Consider the following 26,377-nt stretch of genomic DNA (forward strand, 5'->3'; position numbering starts at 1 on the left):
TGATTATTAAATTGTATATTTACGTTTTCACTGCAAAGGTTCTGAACAATATAAATATCGTATCCCGATCGTGATGAATTACTTTCACAATTACAATCATTTGACATATTATATGCCGGTTTTGTTCGATATTCACTTACTTTGTTCAGTTTGTCGGCCTGAGTGCGCAACAAGTTAATGCTAACAAACTTGACTGGAATCGTTTACAAACCGCATGACTGTACAATTTTAGAGCTAAATGAAAACTGAATATTTTTTATTATTACTTTTAATACTTCCTCGTACATATCACAAATTGTGATTTTGGACTTTTCTGAGAAGAAGAAGCCATATTTATTCCAAACATAGGATATTTTTGAGCGTTACATTTCCAAAGAAATATATATATATCTTCTTTCTTTATTTGTTTGCAAAATAAGTCGTGCAGGAATTTCGTTGGCAAGCAGGTGATGGCAGTCGGGTAATTTATATATATACAAACCAAAACCATTTACACATTATTTCTACACTGAGAGGTCGAAGGGGAAAACCCGGATAGGATTTGGTAATGATTGGTAAATGCAACGATATGGCGCGGCGATATGCGTGTACTTCTATTGAACTGGGTTAAGGCTTCACCATTTTGAAAAACAAAAAATTGAACAAAACAAGATACCTATAATAACGTTGCATTCAGCCATGGAGAAGCTTAATAGGGTATCGTTACAGTTGTTGCTGTGTATTGCTGTTTGTGGACCGATTGAAATATCTACAAGTGCAAACCTGGTGCTTCCATTCATTGATGATAATTCAACGGATTGTTCCTGGATGGTAAGACATTTTACATTGTTTTAAGTTTGTTTACATGTTAAGAAGCTTCTTGCATGCATGACCCATGGTTATTCGAATATCATTTTTTGGTAAATAGTCCAATGTCAGAGGCTGATCACGTATGCATATTAAAGGTCCCCTACAGACTACAAGTCAGGTACATCACCATGAGAAATGAAGCCAGAGTGGACTTTCGGTGTCGGGGTGGGGGTTGTAAAATATTTGTATGTGAATGTTGACTTTTTCTAAAGGTACTTTTTGCTGTTTTTGCAACCCATCAGTAAAATATGAAAGTAGGCGGAAATTAAAAACAAAAGAAAAAGAAAGTATGCACCTACTTGTGTGGTATACAATATATATCAACACAATCATTTCTCAATGGTAAAATGTAATGCATAATATAGGGTCCACAACTTATTAGTTTCCCCTAAGTATGTTTTAAAATAAATCGAAAAACATTTGACGAAATGCAAACTTGTAAAATGGTATGAGTAGCCTTATTTGTTTAACACATATGGAACAAATTATGTAAAGCAAGAGACCGTTTTAAACAGTGTTAAAAGAATAAAAGTTGCATCTGAGTCCATTGGAGTCAACTCTCAAGCAATATAGTAGGCCATGTCCATGCATGTGTTTGTTAAAGAAACCCTGCCTGCTATGGATCCAGGTGCAACTTTTAAAACGGCCTCTTTTCTTACACAATTAATCATTGTGACTGAACGCAATGATGTGTAACGGTATAAATTGGTCCACATGTGTAAAACTAATACCATTTTACATTTCGTAAAATATTTTTCGACCTACTTTAAAAAATATTAGGGGGAACTTTTAACTTGTGGACTCCATATTTCGAGGCATAACACGCGCGCCAGGAGACGTCTCTGAATGGTCATGGGTTTATAAACCGCATTATGTGTGGGCCTTTAAAGCTGTAACACCCTTGTAATAATGCAGGGAAAGACCACTTACTGGTGAGGAAAGTGTCATGACTGTTGAAGATTATGGAAGGACCGCGGTCTCCGAGCCTGTATAAAAGGAGGTCTCCGGCAATCAAAACATTAGACCTATGCCTTATATGTTAGAAAAATAATTATGAAGTACGAATCACGTGGTTTTATTTAAAACACACTCATATTGACCTTGAGAACAAATAAAAACAGGCGTCTCTCACCACGTGATATTTAAATTTCCCGGGCACCGAAATTGCCTGTGGCAATGACGTCCCAGTAATACAATGAAGGCTGAAGACAATTTAACACAAATAACCATGACGTCATTGCCCTAGACAATTTCGGCGCGGGAATTTTGAATATCGCGTGTTGAGTGCCGGCTGTTTTATTCGTTTTTTATGGTCAATATGAGTTTGTTTTAAATAAATTTGATTCGCGCTTTATTGTTTTTCTCACATATAAGGCATAATGTTGTGATCGCCGGATTGTTCCTTTAACAGCCTTCAATAGACGCGGGTCAGCAGTCCACTGCTCATCGTGTGCGTGAGGCAGGTGTGCTAAATTGAAACATATGTGGAAACACGACGTTTCGGGTTTACACCCTTTAACAATATTATGTATGTATATAATTTTTGCAGTTTTACGATGGATCGGAACAAAAGAAACAACCCTGCCATGTGTTGCCTTACGATGAAATCGGTTTTGTCGGTATGTAGGCTAGAAATTCATGCTAATGAAATATGCAGCAGCATTATTATTATTATTATTAGTAGTAGTAGTAGTATTATCGTCGTCGTTATTATTGTTATTGTTGTTTCTTCTTCTTCTTCTTCTTCTTCTTCTTCTTCTTCTTCTTCTTCTTCTTCTTCTTCTTCTTCTTCTTCTTCTTCTTCTTCTTCTTCTTCTTCTTCTTCTTCTTCTTCTTCTTCTTCTTCTTCTTCTTCTTCTTCTTCTTCTTCTTCTTCTTCTTATTATTATTATTATTATTATTATTATTATTATTATTATTATTATTATTATTATTATTATTATTATTATTATTATTATTATTATTATTATTATTATTATTATTATTATTATTATTATTATTATTATTATTATTATTATTATTATTATATTTATTTAGCTATATGTCCAAACCCGATACCCTACCCGAGTGCAGAAGAATACAGAGCAGTTGCAGTAAGCGATTTAAAGATAACAGAAATCACCAAATCACTCCAATATCCGACTGAGCCTCATCGCACCGGCAATTATACCTGTATACAAATCTCGTATATCATCAGAAGAGATAGTGAGTATGAATACATCTGTTAATGGTAACGGTGGAGAAAGAAAATGCATATCACATTCCATTGAATCTTGCACTGAAATCGACATGCTTCATAACTCGAATAAACCACCAACTGGCTTAAACTGGTTGTGAGACCACTTTTTTGCTTCTAGTGAAGCAAAATACCAACCCCTTACATCTTTACCCCATCAAACCTCAAAGATGAGAAAGGGTTGGTGGTGAAGCCCTTGGCTCTGTTCTCCAATATAAATATCTCAGGGTTATGGAGTGGAGTGCAAACATGATATTTTTTCGAAAATGTTCTTTTACATTTGGCAAATTGCGACGTACAAGTGGTGCTAGTTTTGGAATCACTGAATAGAGGAGACCGAGAACAACTCATTGGTAGACAACAAAATATCACAGAATGGAAAATCAATACTGCAACGTTCCTTCCTTAATACATGTGTTTCAAAAATTCCTTAGATAAAAATAAAAAAACCGACAATATATGTAATTATGGCGACTATTTGTTTGTTGGGGAGGGAGCTAAGTATGAAAAGTTTAACCCTTACGCCATTTTTCTTCCTAATTTGACCATCTTGGATACGTTTTTATAGCTCCCCCGTTTGCCTGGTAAAATCTTCCAATCCTTTTCTAGCGTTTCATAATTTATGATATAGATATTATTTAAAATACATGCCCAGGATTTTCACAGAAATATCTTATATATGGACTAGTCCAGGCGCGTAAGCAGCATCGGCTTTCCTAGGGGGCAAAAGACCGGTCACTTAGAATGTTATACGCTCAATTTGGGTGTACTGTCACATAGGGAGATATGGGAGCTCAGACAGAAACAGCCATATTTCCTAAGGTTGGCAGAAATCACGACAAAATCTGTTGAAACAGGCCGCTGAATTCTGCAAAATGGTGATAAATGAGCAGAAATGCTACTAAATATGTGTGATTTACCATTTTCCCCCATGTGAAAAATTGAAATCCTTCAAATTCTACATAAGAAGAACAGTTGGGCTATTCCATTTGAATTCCATACTCCCCACCCAGCAAGACATCTTCCACACAGGGAGTGTGAATATCAATGGGTGACTACATTTGATATCTACACTCCTGTGTGCAAGATTGGCATCTAGAGGGTGTAAGGATTTAAACTGGAACAGCCAATTGCATTTCACACATCGGCCAATATAATACAGGCTGCTAATTTACATTGTAAGCACATTGTGCACTGTGTAGCAATTTCGATTTAATTTCCCGCTTTTTTTTTAAATCTCGAAGTGCGAAAGTAATATGCGCGTTCTCGTTTTGAAACTTTAGTCCGGAATCAATTTAGAATTCCAGAAAAATGCATGTGAAGTTTTAATTTTACATTGAACCCTATGCAAAAGATACAAGTTGGAGCCCAAATTGAGCTATATTCTACACATTGACTGCCTTGAGATTCCAAAGGTTGAAAATGTGGGCGATTTCAAGCGTTTCGATTTTTCAATCCCCCCTCCGGATTTTCTTTTAAAGCGAGTGATTTCAAATGTAAAATCATGATCTGGAACAGGTCCTATGTCACATGGGGGGGGAAATGGGAGCTCACACAAAAACAGCCAGATTTCCTAAGGTCCGTAGAAATCACGAAACAATCTGTTGCAGGTTGACGTATTCTGCAAAATGGTGATAAATGAGCAGAAATGCTGCTAAATATGTGTGATTTACCATCCCCCATGTGGCATGGGGCCTACTGTAGCTTGGAGCAAGTATCATGAGTATCTACCATTCAAAGTTTGCCCACATTGGTGTCAGTAGCTTAATAAATGTAAAGATCATTTTTTACTATAAATAGGTTTTTTATGTCCCATGTTCGAAACAAATCATTTGAATTGCAATTATTTCAAGACCACAAACCCAAACTTGATGCTATGGTGGCTATTTTTAGAAAAAGATATGAGGTTGTTCAATATTCTGCTTGAATATCTCAGGCAGATATGATATGTTCTGTATATGTTTTTTTGTTTATAGATGAAATTGGCTGTAATCAAAGAAATTTGGCAAATGACTCAATTTCAGTCCAGATTGACATCTGACACATTCAAATTGGTTACATTTGACGACATTAGGATTTTTCTTTTGGATTGGCCCATTTTTCTTCTTATCAACAAAATAGCAATGAAATCATCCCACATGGTCAAAGTTCCATAACTATTAGTCCATACATCCATTGCTGCCAGGTGTTCAAGGGATGTACATACAACTGGAGAACGGCACAGCATGGGTGATGTTTGCTGTGAGAAGGGGTCCAATGTTGAAGGTCTGTGTATACAATGCTTCATATGGACCATGTGGGAAATCAAAAAGATCAAAGTTCTGCATGTTCTGTAAGGTTTTTTTTTCTGCTACTGTAAGTTCGACACGCCTGCACTTTGGAGCTTTTGTTCTTTAACAATCTGGCATGTAAACACTGAATAGTTCACTCAATCAAATCAATGTATTTTATCCGTCAGATGCCAGACTTACACACGCAGTCCAATTTTCTATACGAAGTATAGATGTTTACGTTGACGGCGACGATCATTTTTGTCAAGTTCATAAATACAGCGATGTCATGAGTGACCAAAGCAGTGGTCTTCATTACTGGTCGGTTATTAGTGATTATGATAACTGCGGGATTACAGAAGTAAGTTTCAATCTCAAGTATACATTGTAAGAATATAATTGCTTTTTATAACGAAGGAGCACAATCCAGCTTGTGACCGCCGGGTGTGACCGAGACTAGCAATATGTACGTACGTTTTAAACGCCGTATAGACGCACAGTCCACGTATGGAACATCGCAATCTCTCTGTTATCTAATTGAATACGGTACTTTATGTTATGGTATCAACATAAATAAAGGTCGCCGAAAATATCCAAACTTCTTTATGCCCCCTGAATAGGCATATTTTCTGGAAGCGCCCAATATGTAAGATTTAGTTTATCTTACTTAGGCTTATATGCTTTTTTTCTACCTCTGAAGCCAATATTATTGTTTTTATTATTAACCGTGTTTTCAGGAGCACTGTATTGATGCCAGAAAGGTTTTCATTCACGATAACTTTTGTGGTATTGTTCCTGGGGCGCAGTATGACGTGAGTGTAAGAGCGCTTCCAGTGGATTACAGTGATGATAACAAAGGTTACGATACCAAACAAACAAAGCGGTATCCCACCGATACTGAGAATGCCAGTACGAGTAAGTCATTACATTTTTAAAGATGGTTTCAAAAATATAGTTGTACACCCAAAATTATTTGCTAAAATCGGTTAAAGCCTCATCATAGCCCGGGGCATCATAGTATCACGAAACTAGACGTTATAGGCAATACTTCTTTTCACCGCTAAAAATCCTACCAGTATTCGGAATTTCTTGGAATTTTGCTTACTATTGGAAATGATTAGTTTTGTTGTTTTTTATCAAAAAGGGTAATTATTACTTATTCATTACATACTTGTACTGGATGGCTCACCACCCTGCAGCCTCAGACCGAATAGTATAGAGTATTATCTTAACATTTCAATTTTGTTTTTGTTAAAGTGACTACAAAGGGTGGTCCAACAATTTCACATAAGTTCTTCGTCGTTTCGTTTTAGCACAAGGTATAAAGGCAAACCCATCAATGGTAACCCCTTGAGTAAAATGAGTGTTGTTGGTTTAAGGGTAGTTTGATAATTACATAATAAGTTCAGGATATATCATGTTAATTTGAGTGTATAAGTGGTGGTTACTGCGTCAAATGGAGCATAATGTAAAGTTTCTTAAGCAATTCATTCATTACGTCATTCATTAAGTTTTGATTTGATCTTTATTGAGAAATTGACAAATAAAAACTCACCGCTTACATATTTTAGCACATTTTGGACTGCGAATTGAAGTCCTTTTGTTTTCATTAACATTGCTATTTTAATCTGCTACTGTAAATGTGTCATATTTGAATGCTATTTTGTCTAGGCTGTGATGACAAACCTGAAGACGTAAGATGCCGAAAAAGCAAACAAGGTAATAAGCAGATTTTACTTATTCCAATCCTAGACGACAAGCCGTGGTCCCTAAAACCCTACAAGAAGCAAATATTGGACTCTCAATATTAAATTTGCATATGCCATTAATGACTCATTTTTTTTTAAAAATAAGTAGAGCAATGTTAATAATGACGTTTGGCTCAATTGCTCATAGTCCTTCCTGTACGCTGAACATCGATTGTCATTGAATAAATTTTTTCGTTATTGTCAAATTGGAGAACATCTTGGACGCCATCTTAGTGTTGGAAGTGACAGAAGTAAAGCAAAACTTGACGGACCATATGTAACCAAATGTTTGTATGGTTGATAATTCGATGCAATTACATCCCATCTCCGCTCATTTTCCAAACGTATCTGGCATCTTGTGTTTCCTACCACAAACGGGATGATGAATAATATAATAACATATCCTCGCCAACAAAAATTCCGAGCATTTCCTTACCGCATGTAAAATACACTGTTACGAGAATACCACAATATTTTCTTTTGCTATGAAACTAAACAAGAAAATTTTTTTCCTGCAGATAGAGTTTAATAGTATGTTATCAAACATCATACTCACAGCGGCCAAAACTATTGTCCAGAATCTTTTAATTTAAAGCCTTTTTATTTTGTTGCGTGCATAAAGTGTAGGTTGCGTGCATAATTATACTTAATTTCGCGCCTTGAGCGCCATTGATTTGGTGGAGATGAGCGCATTAGAAATTCACATTTTTACATTATTATATTAAAAAAAGAATAGAAACCATTATATTTATATGCCTAAAATAACAATAAAAACCGCATCTTGCATACTGATGTTAGATATACTCCTTCATGAATCAACCATGTTATTTTTATTGTTATTTTTATATATACTTTTTCGTGTACATCTCATTTCAGCAAGTTGGACCACTAAATATATAAACGTACAGCAAGATAACTCAAGAAGGTCGAATGTTAAGGTTAATCTCACAATAACGTTTGACATAGCCCCTGCAGATTACGGATTCAACCAGTATAATGCGATATTATATAAGAATTGGGATGAGAATGTCGAGGATTATTATATAGGGAACGCCTTTAAATTAGTAAGTATCATTAACTACCCCCTTTGGGCACACACTTTTTTAAAGTGTAGGCTATACTAGTATAGCCTATACACACCATATACAAACTTTTTTGGCTTTGTGTGTGAACAACCCAGTCTCTCTATTAAAATAATCATATTAATCATTCTACAACTGGTCTTAAAATGATCATATCAATCATTTTAGTGGAGTGATAGCGTCATCTTTTGTTATTAAATTTCATGCCATATATTTCTTCAATGAGGTATGGGGAAGGTTGAAGCCGTAAAACACAAAAGCGTTCAAAAACAATATTGTTCAAGGTTGCCCCGAAGGGTTACAAAGAAACAATATTGCTCCAAACAATAGCGATCAAGCTTAAAATACATATTAGCCCCCGATAGAGGCCAGGGACTAAAGAATTACTGAAAATACTGTTTTACTGCGCATTCGCGTGTAACATCATTATATTGATATTTAAACACACACTGACACATTACGTTCCTGTGTTGTATTCGTATATATTACGCGGGCTTTGGATGTCGACATTTTCCCATTATGCACTGCGCATTTTGACCTCTCCCCCAACAAACGTTGGAGGTGCATCGTATTGTAAATCGACCGAATTACAATGGACAATCTGCAAATACATGTATAGGCCTATACTACGGCCAGTCGATCCCCAATTCAAATATTCTATACGTACCACTGTCAGTGTACGAACCTACGCCCATTCGGCTTCATATGTTTAGATTATTATGTAAATGAGCCAATGCATTGACTTTGTATTGTTTTCATTAGTGGTTGAGACAAACACAAAAAATATTTACTTCATAATCTCGGTACGTGATTGGATGGCTAATTAAAAATAGTCTCGTCTAAAGCGTGATAAATATACAGTGCTCAAAATAAATAAGGTCCCAGTTACTTTACAAGACTTTATTAGCATATTATAGACTAAACACCACTGTTTTCTTTTTCAGACACCAGGATTGCAAAATTTAACTTGGAAAGTCGAAGTGCATGTTTTTCATTGCTACAGAGTTAGAGTAGGTTATACAAGATTAACGTTTAATGTTTGCTTTGTTTCTTATTCATTTGTTTGTCTGTTCGCCTGTCTGCGTGTTGTTAATTGATTGATTACATGCCGCAAATATATATCTACCAAAAAAACGTTGACAACGTAAAGAAATCAAAAAAAAAAAAAAAACCCACCTCGGCTCACTTTTTGAAACTTGGTCCCATTTGTAAAAGGTACTGATTTAAACTTTATCATATTTACATCAATTTAAAACATTTCCAGAAGTGTTATGTATCTTTAATGTGCAGATGCGATATTAATTTGTAAGCTTTCTGGAACGACCTGAACGGTTATTATCTTGTTCTTGCATGATAAGCCAATATCTTTTTGTGTTTTGTTTTATAATATCATGATTAATGATTGAATTAAACGAATAACAAGTAGGCTTGTTTGTAATCTTGTTGGAAACGCTGTATTCTGTTGAAATAAAATAAAAACACTGATTTGCTGTTGGTGTTCAAATGGGACCAAGTTTCAAAAAGTGAGCCGAGGTGGGTTTTTTAAACTTGCTGATTTCTTTACGTTGTCAACGTTTTCTTGGTAGATTTCTTTTCTTTTTATGAATGTAGCCAAGCAGCTCCAAGCTTGGAAAGTCAGGTTATGAAGTGCACCATAAAACGAATAAAACGAAAAATGGATGTTAGAAGTTGCCATTCTTGATTCATGACAATAAATAATTAAACAAAACTTTATCAGTCGTTTATTTTTAAAACTTGCTCGACGCGCGTGACTGTAATGTTCAGAGGCGTACACAATGATCAATAAACATTTTAATATACTTAAATTATTCAAGGCTACGTAAATATGTAAATAAAATGTAAATATGAACAACACACACCCAATGTTGACAATGCCAGAGAGACACACATAGAGTAAATCCGATTTAGGCCTACTTCATGTCGGAACTGGTAAATGCGCATATATTTAAGCCTATACTACGGAAGCGTCTAAATGCCCCAGATAATCGTGTTTAATGTTGGTGGTTCTTTGTAGCCCTGTGGGGCAATCTACTTGGCTATCCGAATTTCGCGGTTTGTGGTTCTTTGTAGCCCTTCGGGGCAACCTAGTTGAATATTCCTATTAAGCGGCGGTTGTCGGCGATCTTTCGTGGTTTGTGGTTTTCATCAAGCCCTGCACTCTATCGGGAGCTAATTTATAGTTTAAGCTTGTTGAATATCCATATTTCGTGGTTTGTGGATCTTTGTAGCCCTGTGGGGCAATCTAGTTGCATATCCAAATTTCGCGGTTTGCGGTTCTTTATAGCCCTGCGGGGCCATCTAGTTGGTATCAATATTAAGCGGCAGTTGTTGTTGATCTTTCGCGGTTTGTGGTTCTTTATAATCGAATAATCGATAGGCCTGCGGGCAATCTAATTGGATATCCCAATTTCGGGGTTTGTGGCTCTTTGTAGCCCAGCGGGGCAATATAGTTGAATATCGTGGTTTGTGGTTTTAATTTCCCTCATCAAGCCCTGCCCTCTATCGGGAGCTAGTTTATAGTCTAAGCTGGTTGGATATCCGTATTTCGTGGTTTGTGATTCTTTATAATGGCGATCTTTCGCGGTTTGTGGTCTTAATTTGTTGGATATCCATATAATCGACATGCCTACGGGCAATCTGGTTGGATATCCAAATTTCGCGGTTTGTAGTTCTTTGTAGCCCTGCGTGGCAATCTAGTTGGATACCCCTATTAAGCGGCGGTTGTCGGCGATCTTTCGCGGTTTGTGATTTTAATTCCCCTAATTAAGTCCTGCCCTTTAGCCCTGTGGGGAAATCTAGTTGGATATCAATATTCAGCGGCAGTTGTTGGCGATCTTTCGCGGTTTGTGATTTTCTTTTGTTAATATTTATATCAAATATAATTTCAGTCTGAGCTGTGAACAGAGCCACTGATAAATAAATAATATTAAAAATAATAAATAAATTTCGGTGTTTTAAATGACGAAGATGCCATGATAGTCAGGCATGGTGATAGCATCTGGATGGTGAAAGTAGGCCCAAGGCCTAGGCCTAAATGTGAATAAAAAATAAAACAATGAAAAAAATAATAATATCACAATAGCAATGGATGTTCGAAATGGTGTTATTCTTGATTTACGACAATAAATTGATTAATAAAACATTTAAAAAAAGTGGTGGGAAGTTTCGAACTTGAGCAAAAATTCATAAATGGATTAGAAGTCCATGGCCTTAACCACTTCGCCACGAGGACGTCCCGTTATTACGATGTGTGAAAGTGGAGTATTTATTAACATGAATATATGCTGTGGTCCGGAAAGAATAAAAGAATTGTGAAAAACTTGATTGTTTGGCGAATGGGGTCCAGAATTTGTATATAGGGTATCCAGGAAAATGCCTGGGTATATTTGAAAGTGAATCTGAAACATTAGTGCGACAGTGACAGCCATGTATGGCTGTAGCAGTGTCGAAAGATTGTGGATATCAGTATGATTAGCTATGATTTGCCACTAATTTTGGCTATGAAATACCGCGTGAAATAAAGCAAGAATGTTTGTTTATTATCAAACAATCGGATTGACTGTAAGATTCGTGTAACTTTTTGAAATAAAGAGTTATTAAAATATGACACTTTGGACAGTAAATACGATTTAGCATGGTTTTAGATATATTTTGTACCCAGCGAAAAATATCATAGAACAATAGCGTTTTGTTCCGTGTAAATATAGTCTCACGGTGCATCTGTTTATTCTTCTTTATCAGTCGTTTTTTTTAAAACTTGCTGGTCAAGCTACCGCGTGACTCTAATATGTGAGACACCTATATCAACAAAAGTATTAAGTTGTGCTACCATCTAGGAAGGCCAACAAACACATTTTTCTGAGTTCACTTACGGAATGATCTGGAATGAGCGTTTGAGCGTTTCGACAGTATTTTTTGTGGGACATGAGAGCACATCAGACATATAGAAAAATATATTTTCCCGGAAGGCATAATGCAAGGATCGGGTGCTCACCTTATTCCGTACAGTTTCCGATGATTGTTTGCCAAGAACAGATAATTTTATGTATGGATCGGAAACAACTGCTCATTTTAACTATTTCTTCAACTTTTAACATAAATATTTTTCCTTCGCAGATAATACCACGTCCTGGGTCAGTGTGTACAATTGGACTTGACGAAAGAGATATAAACTGCAACTACATCTTAGGAGAAAGTTTTTGTCCAAAAGGTAATATAAAACAAAAATCCAACCGTATTTTAGTTGTTTCAAAGGTAATGTAAGTGAGTGTTATAAATAGCCAAATATTTGTAAAAACAAAATGTGTGTTAGTATCCACAAAAGACGAAATAGCTTGAAATGTCTAACATAGAGAATGTGCCTCTGATTTTACGGTATAATAAAAATGCACTATCCGACGCGCGTGAAAGCCACGACAATGTAATTTGACTACATATCTTAATTCCCGTTTTATCACTCGGAGAATATGCCAAGTCCTACCTTTTCGGATCGAAAAAAACGCTTACGAAAGGGAGTACGAACTTTTGTCTCTAAGGATGACAATGTCATGATAGGTTAAGATAACATGAAAAGGGTAAGATATGTCATACTGGGGATAGGTCAATACTTGTGTCAAGTTGCGACTGACCAATGAATAATTTTTATTAGTATCTCTCATGAATATGTATGAGGTGTAATAATAACTTTTATCATGTAATTCCATTATCATCGTTCCTTTCCTTTTATGTATTCAGTACATCCATGCACAAAGCATCCGTGTGGTAACCACGCAGAATGTCTAAGTCCAAATGGAGAGAATTACACATGCATTTGTGATTCTGGTTATGTACGCTACAACAACACGTGTTTGAGTGAGTAATAATGTGTTATCTTCAAGGTATATCAAAAGAGGAAGATAATGTTTGTTTAATTTGTGCAATTGTATTTCTAATCAGTATGTAATGAAAGTTGACCTTTGACCTCGTATATTAAATATTTTGATGGGATTTCTTTGTGATCACATACAGACTGAACCTAATCTTTCAAACTATAAATGATACCACATACTTGATTACGTAACAGCATTGTCATACAATCAATACACTGCCAAATCACGCAAAAAGATGGACCTTTAAATTGTAGAGAAGGCACGTGCATAACGTTAGAGAAAAGTGCTGGTGAATATGTCTAGTTTTGGGCAGGAATAAATATTAGTTCCCGGGTCTGCCTTTGGTAAAATATGAGAATTGCCATTAAACATGGGTTGAAATGGAACGTCCTCTTCAACAACTTAAGCACTTGAAGGGAAGCAACAGTATTCTGATGGTCTGGTCAAGTGTAAGAGTTGGTACTCAGTACGATGATAATTATTGATGCAACTCAATCTGCGCATGTGTAGGTGGGATGACCGACATGCTGGAAATGTACGACAATTGCGCAATTTCATGTAAATAGGGCTAAAAATATTACACAATGCTATGTAAATAGAAATTTAAGTGAGTTTTTATTGATGATCTCAACCTCTGAGTCAAATGAACGAAAAAAAATTGAATATAGATTTTTCATTCAAACGATGTCCTTTCTCTTTGTACCACTATAACAATAGTAGAATAACGGTTTTATTTCAATCACGGTTTAAGATATTTTTTAGGGAAACTTCCTTTTAAATCTTTGGGTTAGTCAATATCAAAATGTTTATTAGAACCGCCTTGTGTTTGCCAAAAATTACACGTATCTGACAACACACTATAAATAAACTAAATCCTTTCCATCTCGACAAATGTGGTTTCATGAGCTGGAAGTTTGTGTTCTATTACTGTTCCAAAAAGCAGCACTCTCCATACTTAATTCACGAGAAAATCTAAAATATATAACAATACCTCATTTCCCTTCATCAAACGCCTCATTTTCATCCAGTGACTGTAGACCATTGCTTTTATGCTAATTATGCTGTTATGTAATAATCAAGTGTGTGGTATCATTAGCACATGTATTGTTTGAAAGACAAAGGTATATAAAATGTTCATGTGATCATAGAGAAATGCCATGAAAATAATCGAAATATTGGGTCTCACGTCAACTTTCATTATAATTTATGCTGACCGACCCTCGTACAAATGACCATGGTATATCATTGCTCACAATTATTAATCCCGTTTATATATTAGGAAATCCTTGTTTGAATGACACTGGTGATGACATTGGTTTGTGTGGTCCATTCGGTACCTGCAAGTTTGAAATCTCACCAAATGGGGGTATCCAATCAAACTGTAGTTGCAAACAAGGCTATCAACTTCAGTCTGTTGGAATATGCGTAGGTAAGTATTATGATTATAGTGGTTGGTAACACTAACAGTTTTTTAAAGTATTTTTAATATTCATCCATCCATTAGTCTACCCATTTATCCCCCCGGGATTTATCCATTGCATTCCATTGCATCTCTTTAAAATTTAAAAGAGTCTACAGCATTGTATTATGGGGAACTCTTTTTTGACACAACGAATGAACTCTCTTTTTATGTTGATGATATTTGGCGTTCTTTAAAAAAATCATAACAGATAATGGATTTCGACATGTAATGTTGTTGTGTATGGGTCGCACAACAAGTTTGTGTACCTTTCCAAATAGGCTGATATCCATTTTACACTTGGGTGGAGAGGAGCAAATTATGGTTTAGTAACCTATTAAAAGACACAACACGTAATGTTGCGCTGAGGCTCGAACCCACAATTTGTTGTCCTTTTCTCTATCGCTAGACCACACTCACTATGCATATTTCAGACTAAGTACATTTTGTTGTGTGACAACACGCGGTGTTTAAGCGAAAAGAAGCTTTTCTTGTACTCTGTGGAAAATGTGTTTTATGTCTAAAGATTATTTATTTCAAGTTTTTTGCAGCCTTTGCTATTAATGGCATGTCAAAGGGTCGTTTTACTTTTTTGAAGTGCATAAAATACTTGCAGCTTCAGTTTCCAGATCTTCTATTGTTATTTACCATGTTTACCATATACCTTCTTTTGTGGACATCAGCCTAGGCGTATTCGTTTCTGTGTACTGAAGGCAATCTTTCTTTTGATTGGTTTGATGTGATGTCATCGACCACAGAACCCAAAATCAATATAGTATACAATTGAGATGCTCGGAGGGACATAGGATGGGAAAGATACAAAAATAAAGATAAACGGCACATTGCATAGTCAGTCATATAATATACTTCATTTTGATTGATTTTCTTTCTGTATTCAGTAAATCCATGCACAACACATCTATGTGGTAGCCATGGAAGCTGTCTGAGTCCAAATGGAGAGAAATACACATGCATTTGTGATTCTGGTTATATATTTCACAACAACACGTGTTTGAGTGAGTAATAATGTGCTATTCTCAAAGGTGTATCAAAAGTAAAGATCATGTATGTTAAAGTTGTGCATTTGCATTTTCTAGTCAAATTGGAACGGTTAGGTTGACCGATAATATTAATGTTAAGACAATCAAGCAAGACACATAAGGGTGTGACTGACTTGTCAAGTAAACTCCTCAACAAAAGTTTGGACATTTTAAAATAGGGAGCACGAGAATTGCCTTGCTAATGGGACGCTATTCAGACTTATAACCTACAAATGACGATGCTATTCCATTGTTCACAATTATTAATCCCGTTTATATTATTAGAAAATCCTTGTTTGAATGACACTGGTGATGACATTGGTTTGTGTGGACCATTCGGCTCCTGCAAGTTTGAAATCTCACCAAATGGCGGTATCCAATCGAACTATATTTGTAGTTGCAAACAAGGCTATCAACTGTCTGCTAGAATATGCGTCGGTAAGATATATGATTATAGTGGTTGGTAAAGGTATTTTTTGATATCAATCCATACATTAGTCCACCCATCTATCCATTCCAATCCATTACATTACATAACAGTTACAGAATGAATCTTTTGAGCACAATTAAAAAGTTCGGATTTGGCCACTAAAGAAATCAAAAATGTAAAAGAGTGGACAAGTTCGAGTGAGTCAGCTGTTTAATTGCACATCAATTACTATCACATTTTCTTTTACAATCTTTCTACTCGCAACTCACACCCACTTTACTATAAGACTACTGTCGAATTTCAAAAGATTCACGATATAAACGATGTTCAACAGATTCAATGAGTATGTACTTCTCTTTCTTCTCCTGCAGATCAAATTACGATGATACAAGGGTCAGTAGATATCAATACAAAATATAGTTATATTGCTGCTCTCGTCGGATCCATTGGCGCCATCTTCTTATTACTTACTTTAGTTGTAATTTCATATCGTTACAAACCGGTACGAAAGTGCTACAATTCTACAAAACCCAAAGGTATGTATTTGCTTGTCAATATCAATATGAGAATATTGAGGCTACTTTTAAATGAGTTGTGAATTTATTTTGGGAGCTATACATAGAGTAAAATAGTTTACTTTTCCCCTTATAAAGTTTTGTTACTGATTGCTGATGCCTTTCTTCTGGTAAAACGAGTACTTCTTATATGTTTTAACCAATTTGGGTCCGATTTAATTTGAACACAGATCCCAGGCGACTTAAGCACGAATTAAGGTATAAAAAGGGCGAAATATGATGCCTTCAGACATGCTGGAAGTATCTAACTGAGGCCATGCCCTATAAGCTCACACAATGAATCAGTCACTAGCGAGGAGAGCCATTTTGTGATCAAGATCAAATATATTGAATTATTTTTCCATAGAGTATTAAATAGTTCATTCCCAGCAAACACAAAACGTTTTCGACATCATTCGCAAAAGGTTATAAAAGGTTGTCAGAAAACGTTTAAATGTCGGGTTATATAAAGGGTATATTAAGAGTATAAAACGTTTTCATAACCTTAAAAACATTTTTGATAATCTACTGCTCAGCAAACAAAAATGTTTTACAGAAAACGTTTAAATGTCGGGTTATATAAAGGGTATAAAAACGTTTTAATAACATTCCAAAAACATTCTTGAAAACTTGATACAAAACATTCTAAACAGAATGTTATTTTGGGGTTGAAAAAATATTTTGCTAAAAATGTTTGCCCAAAATATTTGCAATAACGTTTTAAAAACGTTTTCATGACCTTTTATAACCCGACATTTAATGTTATTAAAATGTTTTGAAAAAACATTTTAAGAACATTTCTGTGTTTGCTGGGTTCAAATATTTTAACATAATGTTATTTAAGTATTGACACAATATTTGGCAAAATGTTTGCAAAAATAGTTTACAATAACATTTTTTGAAAACATTTAAAAATATTGTTGTAGTGTGTTTTCATACAAAACGTTTTAAAACGTTATCATGACCTTTATATAACCCGACATTTTAATGTTATTAAAATGTTTTTACCTAAACCAAAAGCCAAAATATACCTTATTTAAAACGTTTTTAAAACGTTTTTGTGTTTGCTGGGTTGGTTCTACTTCAAGGTTTGTCAAAAGCGACATAATTTCATCCTGAATCAAATTGGTCGCACAATGAACAAATAATAAGTAGCAAGGTTTTAACGGGTACAGTCGGATTGAAAGCATTTCGTCAGGTGTGACTTTGACTTCATGAGAAACGTTGTAGGACATGTAGGACCGTGGACTAGGAAGCATTTATGTATACTCTAGTTGCCATGCACTGTCGTCTTGTGATTGGCTCCTGAATCTGTGTTCTGGTTATAATTAAGTTACACCCTGGCTACCAGTGTCTCTATTCAGAGCCACCAAGCCTTCTATAGCTACCTGTTTTAAATGTTATTTCCACTAGCGGTTCTAGCGGAATCTGCAGCATACAAAGCTTCGTATTAGTCAATTGGGTCTCGGTAGCATTCGTTTTTCGAAAAGTTCTGGCGAAAAGATTTACCAAAGTAAGATCAAGATAAAATGTCGTATACAAGGAGAGAAGTGCATGCTATCCTTATAACTTGTTTACCCTCAATTTGTTTATTTTACAAAAATGACGTCAACAGACAAGCCCAGGGTGCCAGACTCGTTTTTCGATGGTAAAGATGGTGACGGTGATACCGTAAGTACGGGGAGCAGCTATTCACAAAACTTCGACGATCTCCAAACATCAGGATGTAGTGGCGAATTCAATCATTACGGTGTGGAACCATATGGAGCCATTTCATCTTCCATACAAACATCAACAGCCACTGGTGACTCATCGATGGCATTCATGGCTGAATGCAAAGGTTTATATAATGATTTAAATAGCATTATACCAACGACTCATCAAGGACATAATATGGCGAATATACCCACGCCCAATCATGTCAGACATGTTCCTGACGAACCTGTTACAATGCTTCATTCTCAGGATATGCATATCCATTCTACATGCTCTAACACTACGGGAAATGTGCTACTCACAGAGTTACCTAGCGACGTGCAGATCAACTATCAGAACATGCAGAATGTTAGTGAAGTGTGATTTGTACCAAAAACTAATCTGAACATGCTGAATCCCAGAGGAATATTATCATTCAAAAATCAAAACTCTCTGCTGTTGATGATTTGGAAATGTAATTCACTGGGAGAGTATGAATATCAAATGAAGAGAACACATTAGGCAGCTTCATTTGATTTTCGTACACGCTCTTCAAATTGAATCTACATAGGGTGTGAGTTTCAAATAAAGTTGGTTAATAATTATTATACTAATTCCATTTTAAATCCATACTCGCACTGTGGAAGACATTTCCTAAAAGGGACTCGGGGTTTGTAAATGGATTAGTCAATCTGGGCATTGCATTTTGTAAGACTTCTCATGTTGGTCACTTAGTCATAAAGGGTTAAAATATACCCCTTTAAAATTACAAAACATTTGCATATCAGTGGATAGCTTCTTTATTCCCCTTTACAATGACATCACATTTGACACAATCAGCCTTTTCACGCCTGTGTACATGCCTTGTGAATGTAGTAAGGTCCCAAACAGAATGTGCCAAATTGAGCATTCTATGCAGCAAGCTGCAATTCCATATCTTCACAATCTGGGACCTAATACAATCCTCTAAGATGACAACGCTTGCCCCACAGATCCAAGGTTGTCAACGACTACCTGCAGAATATGGGAGTATAGAGAATGGAATGGCCTGTCATCAGCCCAGGCCTCAAACCGATTGAACACTTGTGAGGCCATCTTGGTCGTGCTGTGTATGCCAGAGTAACCAATGCAACCACATTGAATGACCTGCGATGAATCCTGGTTGAAGAATAGCTAAGAATGGAATGCCATCCCACAGCAACGTGTGACCAAGGCTGGTGATATGGTGAGCAGCATGAGAAGGAGGTGTCTGGCTGTTGTGGCTGCGTATGTTTTTTTTCCACCCGCTATTGAAGTTAGTGTTGTTTGATTAATGGTTTGGTTAATTTGGCATATTATGTCTGAGACCTCATTACATTCACAAAACGTGTACTCAGCCGTGAAAAGGTGATTGATTCAAATGCGGTGTCATTGTAAAGGGGAATAAAGTAGCTATTCACTGATATCCAACACGATATGAACATGTCATGAATAATCTGAGATATAGATGCTTGAAAAAGATTTCAAAATTTTTGTTCAGGAATTTAAGTTATAGGCCAGCACAGATGGGGGTCAAAGGTCGTATAAGGGTTATGGGGGTAATTTTGTGAAAATCTTAAAAATGCTACTCCTCCTTTAAATAGCATGCTATGACCACCAGCTTTAGTCAGACGAACCGCTGGCTCAAGCTTAATATGAATTGTACCTCAGCTTGGCAGTCAACCCGAGGTCAAAGGTCAAAAGCGGTCACATGGTAACTTTGCCAGATTGGGCTTAAACTTGGTGCAAAGCATCCTTAATATGAGGGGAACATGAATGTCAACCTGAGATCAAAGGTCAAATGAGGTCACATATTAAAATTTGCCCCGGGCTTAAACTTGGTGCAAAGAATCCGGGGAACATGAAAAAGTCAACATGAGCTTAAAGGTCAAAATAATGAGGTCAGAAGTCACCACCATCGCTCTTGAGCCACATTAGCTCTAGTTTGCATTGTGCTACAAACCGATCAGAGAAATAATGTCGCCATTTATCAGAATATTTTGGCGAATTTTACATAACAATAAACCTGTTATTATCGATATCTTGATTGTGGAACGTTATTTTGAACATCCAACTATCAATACTATTTCTCAACTTTCAATTGCACTCCAAAATTGAAGATACTTGGCCCATTTCTTTCTTTCTTTCTTTTTTTCTTTCTTTCTTTCTTTCTTTCTTTCTTTCTTTCTTTCTTTCTTTCTTTCTTTCTTTCTTTCTTTCTTTCTTTCTTTCTTTCTTTCTTTCTTTCTTTCTTTCTTTCTTTCTTTCTTTCTTTCTTTCATTTTTGGAAACTGTGATGTTTTAAAACAACAAAACATCATTTTGAAAAGTGACAACTTTGGGTGGATAGCCAAATGTTTTACCATTTAACAGGTTTTTGAATTTGTCAATTTGTATGATTTTGGGGTATTTTTGTTTATCCTGTATAATTATTGACAGTAATATATTGACAGTAACGTATTTTTTTATTGTATGATGTCACGAACCGTGTCAATCATTTTGATACAGCATGTAGTAATGGTTGTTTCAACAAAATAGTCAGGAAATCGAGTAATAGAAACATGATAGGCCTGCAGATATAAAAAAACGTTGACATTTGTATCAGATAACATTCTGATAAAAAGTTAATTTAGTGTTGACAAAATATTTGAAATGTTTACCCAGAGATGTAGCAATCAGACCTACTTGTTTATTATCAAGTTAATACAATCAAGAATTAAAGGGGCTTTATCAACCGAATTAAATTAAAGATGGTAGGCCTATAATAGGCCCTATAAATGTTGTGTGTTATTTTATGATATTCTTACATAGTACCGGTATGTGCCGGTAACAAAATATCAAAGTATCAGCACAAAATGGACAACATTACTCTAGTCTATATAGGTGAACTCGCGACGTCAGGTATAAATGACCTATATCAGGCCCCATGTCACATGGGGGAAATTGGGAGCTCACACAAAAAACAGCCAGATTTCCTAAAATAACGACAAAATCTGTTGAAACAGGCTGCTGAATTCTGCAAAATTGTGATAAATGAGGAGAAGTGCTGCTAAATATGTGTGATTTACCATTATTTTCCCCCCATGTGACATGGGGCCTAAAATTGAAATCCTACAAAAAAAGAACTGTTGGGCTATTCCATTTGAATTCCATAGTCCCCACCCGGCAAGACATCTTCCACACAGGGAGTGTGAATATCAAATGGAGTTGCCTGATGATGGGTGATTACATTTGATATCTACACTCCTGTGTGCAAGATTGACATCATGACCTCCATCTAGAGGGTGTAAGGATTTAAACTGGAACAGCCCATTGCATTTCACACATCGGCCAATATACAGGTAGGCTGCTAATTTACATTGTAACCACATTGTGCACTCTGTAGCTGTGGAGCATTCCAGGTACTTACTGGTACTAAGGCTCGGGACCAGACTCAGTATACAGCCCGTTTATACAGACACAAATGTATATTGGATCTTGCAAATCGTTTGAAACAACCGATTCTTTGATTGGCGCCAAATTTGAACTATACATTGATACATACCTAAGTACTACATTTCCACGTGACGTCACTATGACGTCATCATTTGTGTGAAAAGATATACAGGAGTTATTATTATACAAAATTGTATCTCCATTATATTAAAATATTAATAGTTTCCTAAAAAGTGGGAAAAGTTGCATGGGCTTTATCAACCCCCACCATTACAAGATCAGATTGTTTACAGATGATATCATGGATGGATAAATGGATAAATTCAAATTGCATGCATTTCTAATTACGAGATCAGGCTTTTTCGGCTAAACAATTACACCTAAAAAGTGGTACATCCATGGGGTGGAGATGGTGCAATCCCATGTTATTATTGTTTAATGAGTCAAGTTTATTTTTGACTTTTGAAAGGAAACGCATTTTAAAATGTATACTTAATTTTAACTTAAAATCCAGTTTTTACTCTCGCTGCTTGGGAAATTTAAAGGAGTATATTTCGTGATCATATAGCATCCTCATGTTTCAGCTTAATTGGAGATATCCAGGACTAAACCATCTTTCCAAAATGTCAGTTGATTCACATTTTGCGATTCAAACATTACGTATAGCCAGATGTTTCCGGTGCATAAAATTTTTTTTAAAGTGGAGGATGAGGCTGTGATCATGAAATACCCCTTTAAGTGCTACAAATGTAAAATGGGTTATTACGAATCCTTCCATTTAGAGGTTGATCGATTACAATCAACCTTCCTCGATTTCTTCACCTTCTTCCTCGTCGAATTCACCCTCCTCTTCCGCTGTAGCATCCTGGTACTGTTGGTACTCCGATACTAAGTCATTCATGTTGCTCTCAGCCTCAGTGAACTCCATCTCATCCATACCTTCACCCGTGTACCAATGCAAGAAAGCCTTACGACGGAACATAGCGGTGAACTGTTCAGAGATGCGTTTAAACAGCTCTTGGATAGCTGTGCTGTTACCGATGAAGGTCGAAGACATCTTAAGCCCCGTGGTGGAATGTCGCAAACAGCCGTCTTCACGTTGTTGGGGATCCATTCCACAAAGTAGCTGCTGTTCTTATTCTGGACATTCAACATCTGCTCGTCGACTTCTTTCATAGACATTCTTCCACGGAAGATCGCTGCTACTGTCAAATAGCGCCCGTGACGTGGATCGCATGCAGCCATCATGTTCTTCGCATCGAACATCTGCTGAGTCAACTCTGGAACGGTGAGGGCGCGATATTGCTGGCTACCACGGCTCGTCAGAGGCGCAAATCCAGGCATGAAGAAATGAAGCCGGGGAAATGGGACCATATTGACTGCAAGCTTCCTTAAATCGGCGTTCAGTTGACCCGGAAATCTCAAGCAGGTGGTAACCCCACTGATACATGCTGATACCAGATGGTTCAGATCTCCATAGGTTGGTGTCGTCAGCTTCAACGTACGGAAGCAGATGTCATAGAGAGCTTCGTTATCAATGCAGAATGTCTCATCCGTGTTCTCCACTAACTGATGGACAGACAATGTAGCGTTGTAGGGTTCTACCACCGTGTCGGAGACTTTGGGTGATGGGACGACGCTGAAGGTATTCATGATGCGGTCGGGATATTCTTCACGGATCTTGCTGATGAGAAGGGTGCCCATTCCTGACCCGGTACCACCGCCTAGGGAATGCGTCAATTGGAACCCCTGTATAAACAACACGAAGAAAAGTTTGTCAACTTGTTAATGAAATTTTAACACCTTTGTTTTAAATTTTCCTTGTTATATTCCATAGCTTGCTCCTATAGAAATTTGCTACACATGTTTAGATACATATTGTATATGTGTATGGGAATGCAAAAATAACTGTGTCCAAAATCTCATGTCCTTTGTATGGTCACCGGCTTATGTAAAAGGTCGTAATGAAGAAAAATGTTAAAGTTGCTTCAATCATGCAGTAAGATAACTCAAACCCTTTCTCTCATCATAAGGAATAACAAAGTCAATTTTCATATTTTTGTAGGATGCATATAGTTCAGGGATTTTGACGTCAAATTGATCAAAGGTCAATGACCTTTTACATATTATTCTAATTTTGAAAAAAATAGATTTGCCACAACATTTGTACATCGTGAATTTCAAAAAATCAAAATTATTTGATATCAGAAGGATTTTCCTCGTATTCAGAATGCAATTTGATGTGTCTGGTGTGCTCTCATGTCCAACAAAAAAAATCCCTGAGCAAACGTTGCTATCCGATTCCTTAAGGGATCTGGAATGGGCGTTTTGAGCGTTTCGACAGTATTTTTTGTGACATATGAGAGCACATCAGACATATCGATTGCATTCTGAATACGAAGAATGTCTTTCTGATATCAAATAATTTTCATTTTTGAAATTCACGATATAGGCCCCTAATACAAATTTTATGACAAATTATTCAAATTTGATATTTTTCACATTTTTGATATATAACAGTCCTTGAATTAAATTTTATTAATTTAATGACATATTCTTAAAGTGTATGTAGTTGGGAGGAAAAGCCGACGATCAATTGAAAATTTTGACCTTTCAGATTGAAGATAGATATGGATTTTTTCCCCAAAAGACCTAATTTTCCATATCTTCAATATGAAAGGTCAAAATTTTCAATTGATCGTCGGCTTTTCATCCCACCTACATACACTTTAAGTATAAATCATCAGATTTATAAAGTTTACTTGGAGTAGGGCCTACTGTTAAATATCAAAAATGTCAATTTTAATCATTTGCCATAAAATGTGTATTACATTGCGAATTTCAAAAATCAAAATTATTTGATATCAGAAGGACATTCTTCGTATTCAGAATGCAATTCGATATGTCTGATGTGCTCTAATGTCCCATACCCCCTCCCTTAAATAATAATATGAAATTTATTTTTGTCCATCCCCGATATCCTACCTGTAAACAATCACAGCTCTCAGCTTCTTTCCTCACAACGTCCAGCACCGAATCGATCAACTCAGCACCTTCTGTGTAATGCCCTTTCGCCCAGTTATTTCCAGCCCCGCTTTGTCCAAAGACGAAGTTATCCGGCCGGAAAATTTGGCCAAATGGACCGGATCGGACAGAGTCCATGGTGCCTGGCTCGAGATCCAACAGCACAGACCGAGGGACGTACTTGCCTCCAGTTGCTTCATTGTAGTAGACGTTGATTCGTTCAAGTTGTAGGTCCGAATCCCCGTGGTAGGTTCCAGTCGGGTCGATGCCATGTTCATCAGAGATGACTTCCCAAAACTATCATGAAAAGTAAGATAAGTACAAAGTTATACTATGATTTATATTGTTACAATGAAAATAAACTGGTTTATAGCGTTTTTAAAACTATGTCATGTAGGTTTGTTCACTTGTATCGTTTTCCTAGTCTTGAGCGCATTTTGTTGTTGTTAAAAAAAATGGAAACACTCTTGGTCAGGCTCAAACAAAATGCATATGCTAAATTTCCAGCTAAATGCCTATAAAATTATAGCTGAAAGGACTAGAAGCCGGGTAAAGCCCAATAGTGCTCAGAGGCTACTAAAATAAAGGGATGCTTATCGAATATGATGGGACAAGGATATGGGAAGATGTCCGATTATAAAAAGAGAACTGAAGATAAAGGAAATGCTAGAAAAAATATCACTTACACCAATCAAGTCAACACTTTTACTGTCAGCCTTTTGGGTCAAGCGAAAAGGAAGCCGTGATCAAATTTAATGTTTCTGAGATATCCTAATCAAGCTCTATAAAAATTGAAACTTGGTGACCTGATGTATAAAAACAACAAGTACCCTCAAGGTCTTCACAAAACACAAAATTAACACAACATTCTACCAACCGACTACTTTCACCCTCATTGTTTCGGAATAAATAATAAACAAAATAAAGAAAATTTTAAAAAGTGCAGGCTTACCTTGGCCCCAATCTGATTCCCGCATTGTCCAGCTTGGATATGTACTATTTCACGCATCTTGAAATATTTCTTTTATTCCCAGCTAGAAAAGGAAAACACAAAATGGAGCTTTTGCTTGTACGACTTTCAGGTTGATAATGAGGATGAAATTGTCCTTGGTAACGAGTCATCAGACGGGGAGGAAACCCTCCATGGCAACGAGTCATTAGATACAAGATTTGTTTGGGAGAGCAGGTGGTATTATGTTTTGTGCTCCATGGCGACTATTGTGTGGCAAGAAGATGACCATTAATATTCATTCTTTGAGATACACATGATGCAGTTCAATTAGTCCAGTTAAAAAACACTCAACTAAAAGAAAAGAAAAAAAACCTATTAATAAACCATCATATTAGACGTTGGCACGAATAAACCACCTGGTATTAGTAATAATTATAATCAATGCTTACTTATAAAACTGCCTTTGCTGGATGCTTTTCTTTTGTTTATCGCTTGTATTTATATCTTTTCTCTCTTCTGTTTTGCTACAGAAACACAACTATTGCTTTTATATTTGAATCATTTTTTGCCAGAAGTCATATATTTATTTTGGTTTATGATGCTATAATTATTTGTATTGAGTTGTGATTTGGTGCGTATTCTCTGACTTTTTGCCTGTCCATATCTACATGTATTATTGATATTTATCTGCTATCA

The 26,377-nt window shown here is 36.2% G+C and overlaps 2 protein-coding genes and 1 pseudogene across 2 annotated transcripts; 2 read left to right on the forward strand and 1 right to left on the reverse strand.

Moving 5' to 3' along the window:
- Nucleotides 1-318: 318 nt before the first annotated feature.
- On the forward strand, nucleotides 319-14,532 carry LOC140158864 (uncharacterized). Its single transcript, XM_072182123.1, has 11 exons — nucleotides 319-810; nucleotides 2,399-2,468; nucleotides 2,887-3,054; nucleotides 5,544-5,716; nucleotides 6,093-6,270; nucleotides 7,027-7,074; nucleotides 7,980-8,167; nucleotides 9,130-9,195; nucleotides 12,323-12,416; nucleotides 12,941-13,057; nucleotides 14,354-14,532. Exons 1-11 carry the CDS (start codon nucleotides 679-681, stop codon nucleotides 14,530-14,532), a joined length of 1,413 nt encoding a protein of 470 aa, XP_072038224.1. The 5' UTR covers nucleotides 319-678.
- Nucleotides 14,533-15,421: 889 nt separating this feature from the next.
- LOC140146664 (uncharacterized) lies at nucleotides 15,422-21,879 on the forward strand. Its single transcript, XM_072168537.1, has 4 exons — nucleotides 15,422-15,549; nucleotides 15,859-16,011; nucleotides 16,375-16,539; nucleotides 18,173-21,879. The coding sequence occupies exons 3-4, from the start codon at nucleotides 16,386-16,388 to the stop codon at nucleotides 18,634-18,636; spliced, it is 618 nt and encodes a 205-aa protein (XP_072024638.1). The 5' UTR covers nucleotides 15,422-15,549; nucleotides 15,859-16,011; nucleotides 16,375-16,385; the 3' UTR covers nucleotides 18,637-21,879.
- A 14-nt stretch (nucleotides 21,880-21,893) lies between these two features.
- Nucleotides 21,894-25,831, reverse strand: LOC140146676 (tubulin beta-4B chain-like; annotated as a pseudogene).
- Nucleotides 25,832-26,377: the final 546 nt, after the last annotated feature.

This window comes from Amphiura filiformis, chromosome 1 (genome assembly GCF_039555335.1).
Source record: "Amphiura filiformis chromosome 1, Afil_fr2py, whole genome shotgun sequence".
NCBI lineage: Eukaryota > Metazoa > Echinodermata > Ophiuroidea > Amphilepidida > Amphiuridae > Amphiura > Amphiura filiformis.

Coding starts and splice junctions, on each gene's coding strand:
- LOC140158864 (XM_072182123.1), top strand. CDS start 679: ATGGAGAAGCTTAATAGGGTATCGTTACAGTTGTTGCTGTGTATTGCT. Junction 2,469..2,886: donor CGATGAAATCGGTTTTGTCG/GTATGTAGGCTA, acceptor ATATTTATTTAG/CTATATGTCCAAACCCGATA. Junction 12,417..12,940: donor AGAAAGTTTTTGTCCAAAAG/GTAATATAAAAC, acceptor TTATGTATTCAG/TACATCCATGCACAAAGCAT.
- LOC140146664 (XM_072168537.1), top strand. CDS start 16,386: ATGATACAAGGGTCAGTAGATATCAATACAAAATATAGTTATATTGCT. Junction 16,540..18,172: donor CAATTCTACAAAACCCAAAG/GTATGTATTTGC, acceptor TGACGTCAACAG/ACAAGCCCAGGGTGCCAGAC.